This window comes from Sycon ciliatum, chromosome 3 (assembly GCF_964019385.1).
Source record: "Sycon ciliatum chromosome 3, ocSycCili1.1, whole genome shotgun sequence".
Lineage (NCBI taxonomy): Eukaryota > Metazoa > Porifera > Calcarea > Leucosolenida > Sycettidae > Sycon > Sycon ciliatum.
The window spans coordinates 30281955-30295203 of record NC_088645.1 but is presented as its reverse complement, the minus strand read 5'-3'; the positions used below and the strand labels follow the sequence as shown (position 1 = coordinate 30295203).

Here is a 13249-nt window from a genome sequence, read left to right as displayed (position 1 = left end):
CTCAGTGCAACCGTGGCAAATAATGAAGAATCCCTGTCCCCTATCGTGGTTTGTTGCAGAATCAAAAAGTCATTCATTGCAGTTACACTGAAATGGCACCAAATGCCTGAAAATGCTTGCAATTGGCTTCAATTTTTGAAATATTTTCCCGGGGAGGATAAAAAAGAAATTATTGTCCCCGATCGTAGCATCTTCTTGGTTTGTTGCCGAATCAAAAAGGTCGTTCATTATAGTTCCACTGAAATGGCACCAAATGCCCGGAAATTCTTGCAATAGGCTTCAATTGTAGATTTTTTTTGCCGGGGAGGCCGCATCTCCCCCCCCCCCTTCCATGGCCGCCCCCACCTCTAAAGTCGATGCGACGGGCCTGGGATATTTGTGTCTGCATGCATGAGTGTGTGTAGTGTGTGGTCAGGTGTACGTATGTATGTGTGCAAGCTTTGGTTCTACATAACGTTATATCAAAGTACGTTCTTTTGTATTTGTGCGATGTTTTGCTGACAGGGCAAAGGAGTGGTATGGCCTGTTCAGGACTTTGCTTGGGTAAGCAGTACTTTAAACACAGAAGGTGCAACTATTACGAAACTGCATGTCTGAGAAAACCAGAACAAGTGTGCAAGTTGATCTCTCCTCTTTCGCTCTAATGTTGCAGTTAAGTTTCCTTTTCAGGTGTTAAGTGACTGTGAAAATCCCTTGAAAATGGCGTACCCTGAAAAATGGCGTACCTAAAATCCCATAATGTATGTGTATGTGTGTAGAACCAAACCACACCACAGGCGCGTACACAAAATAAACTATCAACAAAACGAAATCAAGCTAACATTGCCTCCTCACCTTAGAAGGGGTCCGGGAGGTAGCATCGCTTGGCCACGCCAGCATCACAGAAGACTAGAGCCAGCACCCCTGACGTAACAAGTAATAATGTCGAAAACAGCCGATATACAAGCGATGATAAAACCTCAAGCTACGTCTTCAACTATCATGAACTATATATTGGCAGATAGAAGAACACCTTTTCTAGTACTGAGGAAATGTCCCCCATCATCCTGTTTGGCTTTTCTTGAAGTCTATTTTTTGTATTGTTCCACTCTACCATGCTGACATACGTACAAACTCACACCTGCTCTGGAAAGCTGGTCTAGTCAGCAATTTCTACTCCAACACTGCTCCTTACGCTGCAGAACAAAGTATACAGGGAAAAGTAGCGGTGATCACTTGTCACTCCAAATGACAAGATTCTCCTTCCAACCCCAACATTTTCTCGTGCGCCAGTTGATGCCAAACTGACTGAGGTTTTGCACGCATTTTTTTTTAATTTGAAACCGTTCCTCAGTATAGTTTGCTCTGCAGCGATGGGAGTAGTGTTGGATTAGAAATTCCTGGCTAGATGTTGCGGAGAGGCCAGCTTCCCAGCGCAGGTATGAGGTTGGACGTAACGTGGAACTCGCTTAGGGCATGTTCGTTTGGTTGGATCCGGATCCTGATCGATTGAGTGGATCCTTTGGATCCGCCAAGGTCCAAAAAAAAACTTAAAGGGGAAGTATACCCTAAAATCAAATTTTCACCAGTTGTAGTCTTCGGGGTGCTGAGTCGAATGGTCTTTGTCCGAGGAAGCTGAGACTCTCCCTTCCTCCTGTATTCCCAATCGAACTCGCGCACTTCCACCGAAACTGGGTGACTGCGCCCTACTAGATAGGGATTAGTATGTAAAAGTCACTAAAAACGCCGTTTCGTTCTTATAAAAGCGCGGATGACCGCGATTGGTTCGTATGTTGTAGTCTTTTGGCGGCTGAGTCAACTGGTTTTGGTTCGAAAAGGCTGCGATGCAGCGTTCGGCCCTTATTCTCAATCGAACACGGTTGAGTAAGTGGTCACGTGCTCATTTACATTTGGGCCCGTTTATGTCACTCGAGTTGAACCTTTGAACCAGGGAGTCGTAAAAGCCTCTTACGACTCCCTGCTTTGAACCAATGAGTTGAACCTTGATGTGAAAATTGTAGCCTGCAGCCAGTGCAGGCACGGTGACCAGGCAACTGGTGTACGCATGAGCACGTGACCGCTTACTCAACTATGTTCGATTGGGAATAAGGGCCGAACGCTGCATCGCAGCCTTTTCGGACCAAAACCAGTCGACTCAGCGGCCAAAAGACTACAACATACGGACCAATCGAAATGGCCTAAATATCACATTATTTATGGGTGTACAAATGAGTCACACCACAGCGTATACGAACAAGCTACGAACAATACTCCATCAAGTAGGGACTTCAATTGAAAAACCAAATTCGCGAGTTTCGCATAAAACACTAGTTTTCTACACCTTGAAGATGTGAGAAACAACCGGAACCCTAAATTCCAAGACAATCTAGAGTTATAGTCGATTGAAGATCGGAAAACGGGGGAGAAATTAGTCACGGAAGTAAATGCAAGTATGTATGTGAGCCGTGTGGTTTCCGTCCAGCACTGCACTATCTGGTGCATACATTGCGATACAGGATGTGTGCATGCATGCAGTGTGCACGCAGGCCGTGCGCGCCTACTTGCACAAGTCACACGTTTTCACCGTCACTGCTTTTACAGTGTGCGCGCAGTTCACTTGATTTTTTTCCTCTACCACCAGGAAATCGCCGTGGGCTGGTTTCTGTGATCATTTTCCTTCTACCGCGATAAGGCGTGAGCCTCAATGTTCTTGAATCCTCTTGGGTTAGGCTAATTTGAGGCCGCTGAAAACGAAAATCGGGTGTTCCTCACGGGGCCGAGTACGGATCTGGTCAAAATTAGTACTTCGAAGTGCATCCGTGCCAAGCTCAGAGGCATTATTTTTGGAAGCATGGCATGTGTGGCACCATTGTGAAGGTAATGACCTTAGCTCCCTAAAAATAGCATCGACACGGCCGAAAAGGCCGCGGGAGAAGATACTTGGGCCTCGAACTGCATCTCGAACTGCAGCCACGAGGCGCCCATTCACTTTGTACAGGCGAGCTGTGACTGCATTTTTCGCTTTTCAGCGACCGGAACTGAACTCCCTACATCAAGCCAACATTGCCTCACCTTAGAAGAGTGTCTGGAGCAGTACCTCTTAGCCAAGCCAGGACCTCAGAAGACGAGGGCAATCACCCCCTGGCGCAACAAATAATCGTCTTGAAAATAGCCAATTTACAAGCGCTGGCAAAACAGCCAGCTACATCCTCAATTGGCAAGAACTATACACCGGCAGATAGTAGAACATCTCTTCGAGCGCTGAGGACACGCCCCCCGTCTTCCTTTTGGGTTTTTCTTGAAAGAAACCTTTTTGAATTTTTCCACTCGACCATGCTGAAATACGGCCAAAGTCATACCTCCGCAGGAAAGCTCGCCCCTCCGCGACGTCTCCTCAGCAACTTCTACTCCAACACCATTCCCAACGCCGCAGCTGAACAGCAACTCGAGAGAGATGACGACTCGCGTGCAGCGGATGACGACAGCGACACAGGGTCAAACATGAGTCGAGCGAAAGCGACGCAAACTGAGCTCTCTGCTCATTCCGCCAACAGTTTCTCTTGTAAGGACACTGTACATAGGCTGAACCACCTTCGTCGAGTTATTTACAGTCGATGCAAACTGTTCTTGACCTGTTCTAAGCGTTTTCATATCCATCGAAAATCCATCACGAAGTTTTTGTTAACGGAGGAAGTGCAAACTTTGACACGCTCTTTACATAATCAATTGACATCGGAATAGTTTGATTTGACTGAGCTTGAGTTCAGGGGACATCAACATGAACTAATTCAGTCTGTTGAGATACTGGATCATTGTCCTTTGGCTTGTGCTTGTCTACGGAAAGAACACGATTTCCAGAGTGTGTGCTGCTTGGGTGGCATTCATCCGCTCAGCGATCAGAGTATGCCTCTCGTTTGCAGTCAACGGTTTCCCTGCAGAGCCCTCAAAAATCACCACGTACAGCTCCATGCGCTCCCTCTCCATTGCTGAGCCGAACATTCGGCATTATGGAAGAAGTTGGCAGTCTAGAAGTCAAAACTCAAAATAATCAAAAGTGCTCCCGCCGTGTTCCGCTGCAATCTGCATCCCACCGGGCTGCACAGTGGTGCCCTTGGTGGTGGGAAACCTTGGTGGTGGGAAACCTTGGTGGTGGGAAACCTTGGTGGTGGGAAACCTTGGTGGTGGGAAACCTTGGTGGTGGGAAACCTTGGTGGTGGGAAACCTTGGTGGTGGGAAACCTTGGTGGTGGGAAACCTTGGTGGTGGGAAACCTTGGTGGTGGGAAACCTTGGTGGTGGGAAACCTTGGTGGTGGGAAACCTTGGTGGTGGGAAACCTTGGTGGTGGGAAACCTTGGTGGTGGGAAACCTTGGTGGTGGGAAACCTTGGTGGTGGGAAACCTTGGTGGTGGGAAACCTTGGTGGTGGGAAACCTTGGTGGTGGGAAACCTTGGTGGTGGGAAACCTTGGTGGTGGGAAACCTTGGTGGTGGGAAACCTTTTCCGTGTTTGCGCTGGCGGGAACCGATTCACCGTGACAACTTTCACATTCCGCTTGCTTTTTACACCAGTCTGAACGCGCCCTAAGCCTGTGTTTTTTTTGGGGGGGGGGGGGGGTGGGGGGTGCTAAACACGTACATTTTCTGAGCGATGAGCGTTAGCATGCTAACGCGAGTTAGCAGCCAGCCCAGCGAGCTGGCCCAACCTGCACGCATGCGCATGTCACGTGGGCACACGCCCTACAATGTCTCTTGCATGTCATTGCTGTTTGGACTTTCGAGCGTGAAACTTGCGGAACATGTGTTCCCAAACGGTTTCCTTCCCACCCTCCCACCCACTTGCTCATCTCATGTTTCTGGCGCACACATGACGGTATCTGTATAGTCCATGAGAATATAATATGCTCTCAACTGGTTATGCATCTCTATATATTTAGCATTTGGCAGCTCTACTCAGAGTCATTGGCGGCTCCATGCGGAGGCATTGACGGCTCCATGCGGAGTCATTCGGCGGCTCATTGCAGAGTAATTGGCGGCTCCATGCGGAGTAATTTGGCGGCTCCATGCGGAGTCATTCGCCGGCTCCATACGGAGTCATTCGCCGGCTAGATGCAGAGTCATTCGCCGGCTCCATGCGGAGTCATTCGCCGGCTCCATGCGGAGTCATTTGCCGGCTCCATGCGGAGTCATTCGCCGGCGCCATGCAGAGTCATTTGCCGGCACCATACGGAGTCATTCGCCGGCTCCATGCGAAGTCATTTGCCGGCTCCATGCGGAGTCATTCTCCTGCTCCAAGCGGAGTCATTTGCTGGCTCAGCTGCGAGCCATCTAGCGGCTCCAAGCAGAGCCATCATACCAGTTGCTCGAATCGGCACTCCCAGCAAAAACTCGGTTGCTCTGTTGTGAGGTGGGGGGATGCTAAAAATAAATAATTTCGAACATTTTGACATACTTTTAGAAATACTACTCTCCTTCTGCCCTTAGTATGCATTGGAAATGACATTTTGGAAATTCGCCTAATACATTATCACCGGTCAGGATTGCTAACCGAGTGCAGGCGTCTTGCTTGGTGCCCATGCTGCATGAAACTGCTTATCAACGGCCGGCTTCTCATACTCTGCTGCCATGGAAGGTGGTGCTGGCAATGTCGGCAGCATAGAAAACAGTAGAGGCTTAGACAACGACATAGACAACGGCTTTGACATCGACTGTGGTGCAGACAATGAAAGCGACACCGGCAACAGATGTGACACCGACCGAGACACAGGCAAGGATTGTGACGCAGACAACTGCTGCAACAGCGACTGAGATGCGGGCAACGGTTGCGACAATGACCGAGACGCCGACAAAGGCTGCGAATACAACTGCGGCACAGGCAGCGGTTGTGACACAGACAACGACTGAGCAAAAATAACGGCTGTGAAAATGACTGCAACGCAGGCAGCAGTTGCGTATCGATAATGGCTGCGACAACGGCTGCGAAAATGGCTGCGACCACGGCTGCAAAAATAGCTGCAACCACGGCTGTGACCACGGCTGCGAAAATAGCTGCGACCACGGCTGCGAAAATGGCTGCGACCACGGCTGCGAAAATGCCTGTGACTACGGCCGCGAAAATGGCTGCGACCACGGCTGCGAAAAATGGCTGCGACCACGGCTGCGAAAATGGCTGCGACCATGGCTACAAAAATGGCTGCTACCACGGCTGCGAAAATAGCTGCGACCACGGCTGCGAAAATGACTGCGACCACGGCTCCGAAAAATGGCAGCGACCACGGCTGCGAAAATGGCTGCGACCACGGCTGCGACAAAATGGCTGCGGCGACGACTGCGAAACAATGGCTGCGACCACGGCTGCGGTTGCGACACAGACAACGACTGAGCACAAATAAAGGCTGTGAAAATGACTGCGACGCAGGCAGCAGTTGCGTATCGATAATGGCTGCGACAACGGCTGCGAAAATGGCTGTGACCACGGCTGCGAAAATTGCTGCGACCACGGCTGCGAAAATAGCTGCAACCACTCCTGCGAAAATGGCTGCGACTACGGCCGCGAAAATGTCTGCGACCACGGCTGCGAAAAATGGCTCCGACCACGGCTGCGAAAATAGCTGCGACCACCGCTACAAAAATGGCTGCTACCACGGCTGCGAAAATAGCTGTGACCACGGCTGCAAAAATGACTGCGAACACGGCTGGGAAAAATGGCTGCGACCACGGCTGCGAAAATGGCTGCGACCACGGCTGCGACATAATGGCTGCGACCACGGCTGCGAAATAATGGCTGCGACCACGGCTGCGAAAATGGCTACGACCAGGGCTGCAAAAATGGCTGCGCCCACGGTTGCGAAAAAAGGGCTGCGACCACGGCTGCGAAAATGACTGCGACCACGGCTGCGGTAAAATGTTTGCGACAACGGCTGCGAAAATGGCTGCGACCACGGCTGCGAAAAAAAGCTGCGAAAATGGCTGCGACGAAGGCTGCGAAAAAATGGCGTCGACGACGGCTGCGAAAAAAATGTCTGCGTTGCAAACAGCGGTTGTGACATACATGTAGGCAGCAAATGTGACAACGGAGGCGGCACAGACTGCAACGACGACTGCGACACAGAAAATGGTGCCGAGAACAGAGGCGGCACAGACTGCCACGACGACTGCGACACAGAAACGGTTGTGACAACGGAGGCGGCACAGACTGCGACGACGACTGCGACACAGAAAATGGTGCCGAGAACAGAGGCGGCACAGACTGCCACGACGACTGCGACACAGAAAACGGTTGTGACAACGGAGGCGGCACAGACTGCGACGATGACTGCGACACAGAATATGGTTCTGACAACGGAGGCGGCACAGACTGCGACGACGACTGCGACACAGAAAACGGTTGGGACAACGGAGGTGGCACAGACTGCGACGATGACTGCGACACAGAAAACGGTTGCGACAACGAAGGCGGCACAGACTGCGACGATAACTGCTACACAGAAACTGGTGGCGACAACGGAGGCGGCACAGACTGCGACAAAATGGCTGCGACGACGGCTGCGAAAATGGCTGCGACCACGGCTGCGAAAATGGCTGCGACCACGGCTGCGATAATGGCTGCGACCACGGATGCGAAAATTGCTGTGACCACGGCTGCGAAAATATGGCTGCGACCACGGCTGCGAAAAAATGGCTGCGACAACGGCTTCTAAAAAATGGCTGCAACCACGGCTGCGAAAATGGCTGCAACCACGGCTGCGTAATATCGCTGCGACCACGACTACGAAAATGGCTGCGTCGACGGCTGCGAAAAAATGGCTTGGACCACGGCTGCGAAAATGGCTGCGAAAAATTGGGTGCGACCACGGCTGTGAAAATGGCTGCGACGACGGCTGCGAAACAATTGCTGCGATCACGGCTGCGAAAATGGCTGCGACCACGGCTGCGACAAAATGGTTGCGACGACGGCTGCGAAACAATGGCTGCGGCCACGGCTGCGAAAATAGCTACGACCACGGCTGCAAAAATGGCTGCGACCACAGCTGGGAAAAATGGGCTGCGATCACGGCTGCGAAAATGACTGCGACCACGGCTGCGAAAAAATGTTTGCGACAACGGCTGCGAAAATGGCTGCGACCTCGGCTGCGATAATGGCTGCGACCACGGCTGCGAAAATGGCTGCGACCACGGCTGCGAAAAAAATGACTGCGACCACGGCTGCGAAAAATGGCTGCGACCACGGCTTCTAAAAAATGGCTGCAACCACGGCTGTGAAAATGGCTGCATCCACAGCTGCGTAATATGGCTGCGACCACGACTACGAAAACGGCTGCGACGACGGCTGCGAAACAATGGCTGCGACGACGGCTGCGGTTGCGACACAGACAACGACTGAGCACAAATAACGGCTGTAAAAATGACTGCGACGCAGGGAGTAGTTGCGTATCGATAATGGCTGCGAAAATGGCTGCGACCACGGCTGCGAAAATAGCTGCGACTACGGCCGCGAAAAGAGCTGCGACCACGGCTGCGAAAATGGCTGCGACCACGGCTGCGAACAAAATGGCTGCGACCACAGCTGCGAAAAATGGCTGCGGCCACGGCTTCTAAAAAATGGCTGCAACCACGGCTGTGAAAATGGCTGCAACCACGGCTGCGTAATATGGCTGCGACCAGGACTACGAAAATGGCTATGACGACGGCTGCGAAAAAATGGCTGGGACCACGGCTGCGAAAATGGCTGTGACACGGCCGCGAAAATGGCTGCGACCATGGCTGCGAAAAAATGGGTGCGACCACGGCTGCGAAAATGGCTGCGACGACGGCTGCGAAACAATGGCTGCGACCACAGCTGCGACAAAATGGCTGCGACGACGGCTGCGAAACACGGCTGCGAAAATGGCTGCGACGACGGCTGCGAAACAATGGCTGCGACCACGGCTGCGAAAATGGCTGCGACCACGGCTGCGACAAAATGGCTGCGACGACGACTACGAAAATGTCTACGTCGACGGCTGCGAAAAAATGGCTGGGACCACGGCTGCGAAAATGGCTGCGACACGGCCGCGAAAATGGCTGCGACCATGGCTGCGAAAAAATGGGTGCGACCACGGCTGCGAAAATGTCTGCGACGACGGCTGCGAAACAATGGCTGCGACCACGTCTGCGAAAATGGCTGCGACCACGGCTGCGACAAAATGGCTGCGACGACGGCTGCGAAACAATGGCTGCGATCACGGCTGCGGTTGCGACACAGACAACGACTGAGCACAAATAACGCCTGTGAAAATGACTTTAACGCAGGCAGCAGTTGCGTATCGATAATGGCTGCGACAACGGCTGCGAAAATGGCTGCGACCACAGCTGCGAAAATGGCTGCGACCACAGCTGCGAAAAATGGGCTGCGATCACGGCTGCAAAAATGACTGCGACCACGGCTGCGACAAAATGGCTGCGACGACATCTGAGAAACAATGGCTGCGACCACGGCTGCGGTTGCGACACAGACAACGACTGAGCACAAATAACGCCTGTGAAAATGATATCGATGCGTATCGATAATGGCTGCGACAACGGCTGCGAAAAGTGCTGCGACCACAGCTGCGAGAATGGCTGCGACCACAGCTGCGAAAATGGGCTGCGATCACGGCTGCGAAAATGACTGCGACCACGGCTGCGAAAAAATGTTTGCGACACCAGCTGCGAAAATGGCTGCGACCACGGCTGCGATAATGGCTGCGACCACGGATGCGAAAATTGCTGTGACCACGGCTGCGAAAATATGGCTGCGACCACGGCTGCGAAATAATGGCTGCGACAACGGCTTCTAAAAAATGGCTGCAACCACGGCTGCGAAAATGGCTGCAACCACGGCTGCGTAATATCGCTGCGACCACGACTACGAAAATGGCTGCGTCGACGGCTGCGAAAAAATGGCTTGGACCACGGCTGCGAAAATGGCTGCGAAAAATTGGGTGTGACCACGGCTGTGAAAATGGCTGCGACGACGGCTGCGAAACAATTGCTGCGATCACGGCTGCGAAAATGGCTGCGACCACGGCTGCGACAAAATGGTTGCGACGACGGCTGCGAAACAATGGCTGCGGCCACGGCTGCGAAAATAGCTACGACCACGGCTGCAAAAATGGCTGCGACCACAGCTGGGAAAAATGGGCTGCGATCACGGCTGCGAAAATGACTGCGACCACGGCTGCGAAAAAATGTTTGCGACAACGGCTGCGAAAATGGCTGCGACCTCGGCTGCGATAATGGCTGCGACCACGGCTGCGAAAATGGCTGCGACCACGGCTGCGAAAAAAATGACTGCGACCACGGCTGCGAAAAATGGCTGCGACCACGGCTTCTAAAAAATGGCTGCAACCACGGCTGTGAAAATGGCTGCATCCACAGCTGCGTAATATGGCTGCGACCACGACTACGAAAACGGCTGCGATGACGGCTGCGAAACAATGGCTGCGACGACGGCTGCGGTTGCGACACAGACAACGACTGAGCACAAATAACGGCTGTAAAAATGACTGCGACGCAGGGAGTAGTTGCGTATCGATAATGGCTGCGAAAATGGCTGCGACCACGGCTGCAAAAATAGCTGCGACTACGGCCGCGAAAAGAGCTGCGACCACGGCTGCGAAAATGGCTGCGACCACGGCTGCGAACAAAATGGCTGCGACCACAGCTGCGAAAAATGGCTGCGGCCACGGCTTCTAAAAAATGGCTGCAACCACGGCTGTGAAAATGGCTGCAACCACGGCTGCGTAATATGGCTGCGACCAGGACTACGAAAATGGCTATGTTGACGGCTGCGAAAAAATGGCTGGGACCACGGCTGCGAAAATGGCTGTGACACGGCCGCGAAAATGGCTGCGACCATGGCTGCGAAAAAATGGGTGCGACCACGGCTGCGAAAATGGCTGCGACGACGGCTGCGAAACAATGGCTGCGACCACAGCTGCGACAAAATGGGTGCGACGACGGCTGCGAAACACGGCTGCGAAAATGGCTGCGACGACGGCTGCGAAACAATGGCTGCGACCACGGCTGCGAAAATGGCTGCGACCACGGCTGCGACAAAATGGCTGCGACGACGACTACGAAAATGTCTACGTCGACGGCTGCGAAAAATGGCTGGGACCACGGCTGCGAAAATGGCTGCGACACGGCCGCGAAAATGGCTGCGACCATGGCTGCGAAAAAATGGGTGCGACCACGGCTGCGAAAATGTCTGCGACGACGGCTGCGAAACAATGGCTGCGACCACGTCTGCGAAAATGGCTGCGACCACGGCTGCGACAAAATGGCTGCGACGACGGCTGCGAAACAATGGCTGCGATCACGGCTGCGGTTGCGACACAGACAACGACTGAGCACAAATAACGCCTGTGAAAATGACTTTAACGCAGGCAGCAGTTGCGTATCGATAATGGCTGCGACACGGCCGCGAAAATGGCTGCGACCATGGCTGCGAAAAAATGGGTGCGGCCACGACTGCGTAAATGGCTGCGACGACGGCTGCGAAACAATGGCTGCGACCACGGCTGCGAAAATGGCTGCGACCACGGCTGCGACAAAATGGCTGCGACGACGGCTGCGAAACAATGGCTGCGACCACGGCTGCGGTTGCGACACAAACGACTGAGCACAAATAACGGCTGTAAAAATGACTGCGACGCAGAAAGTAGTTGCGTATCGATTTATGGCTGCGACCATGGCTGCGAAAATGGCTGCGACCACGGCTGCGAAAATAGCTGCGACTACGGCTGCGAAAATAGCTGCGACCACGGCTGCGAAAAATGGCTGCGACCACGGCTGCGAAAATGGCTGCGACCACGGCTGCAAAATGGCTGCGACCACGGCTGCGACAAAATGGCTGCGAAAAATGGCTTCGACCACGGCTTCTAAAAAATGGCTGCAAACATGGCTGCGAAAATGGCTGCAACCACGGCTGCGTAATACGGCTGCGACCACGACTGCGAAAATGGCTGCGTAGACGGCTGCGTAAAAATGGCTGAGACCACGGCTGCAAAAATGGCTGCGACACTGCTGCAAAAATGGCTGCGATGACGGCTGCGAAACAATGGCTGCGACCGCGGCTGCGAAAATGGCTGCGACATAATGGCTGCGACGCTGGCTGCGAAACAATGGCTGCGACCACGGCAGCGGTTGCGACACAGACAACGACTGAGCACAAATAACGCCTTTGAAAATGAATGCGATGCAGGCAGTAGTTGCGTATCGATAATGGCTTCGACCACGGCTGCGAAAATGGCTGCGACCACGGCTGCGAAAATGGTTACGACTACGGCCGCGAAAATGGCTGCGACCACGGCTGCGAAAAATAGCTTCGACCACGGCTGCGAAAATGGCTGCGACCACGGCTGCAAAAATTGCTGCTACCACGGCTGCGAAAATAGCTGCGACCAAGGCTGCGAAAATGACTGCGACCACGGCTGCGAAAAAATGGCTGCGACCACGGCTCCGAAAATGGCTGCGACCACGGCTGCGACAAAATTGCTGCGACGACGGCTGCGAAACAATGGCTGCGACCAAGGCTGCGAAAATGACTGCGACCACGGCTGCGAAAAAATGTTCGAGACAACGACTGCGAAAAGGGCTGTGACCACAGCTGGCGAAAGTGGCCGCGACCACGGCTGCGAAAAAAATGGCTGCGACGACGGCTGCGAAAATGGCTGAGACGAAGGCTGCGAAAAAATGTCTGCGTTGCAAACAGCGGTTGTGACATACATGTAGGCAGCAAATGCGACAACGGAGGCGTCACAGACTGCGACACAGAAACGGTTGTGACAACGGAGGCGGCACAGACTGCGACGACGACTGCGACACAGAAAACGGTTGTGACAACGGACGCGGCACAGACTGCGACGACGACTGCGACACAGAAAATGGTTGTTACATCGGAGGCGGCACAGACTGCCACGACGACTGCGACACAGAAAACGGTTGTGCCAATGGAAGGGGCACAGACTGCGCCGACGTCTGTGACACAGAAAATGGTTGTGACAACGGAGGTGGCGCAGACTGCGACGATGACTGCAACACAGAAAACGATTGCGACAATGGAGGCGGCACAGACTGCGACGATGACCGTGACATAGAAAACGGTTGCGACAACGGAGGAGGCACGGACTGAGACGACGACTGCGACACAGAAAACGGTTGTGACAACGGAGGCGGCGCAGACTGCGACGATGACTGCAACACAGAAAACGGTTGCGACAACGGAGGCGGCACAGACTGCGACACAGAAAA

At 53.3% G+C, this 13249-nt stretch overlaps 1 protein-coding gene across 2 annotated transcripts in view; it reads left to right on the top strand.

The window, feature by feature from the left end:
- The first annotated feature begins 507 nt into the window (after positions 1-507).
- LOC135811948 (serine-rich adhesin for platelets-like) overlaps positions 508-13249 on the top strand; it is a 186851-nt gene continuing 174109 nt past the window's right edge. For both annotated transcript variants that reach the window (XM_065325225.1, XM_065325228.1), the window contains exon 1: positions 508-543. In XM_065325225.1, coding sequence (XP_065181297.1) covers positions 519-543 — 25 coding nt within the window. In that variant the 5' untranslated portion in view covers positions 508-518. The remainder of the gene's footprint in view (positions 544-13249) is intronic.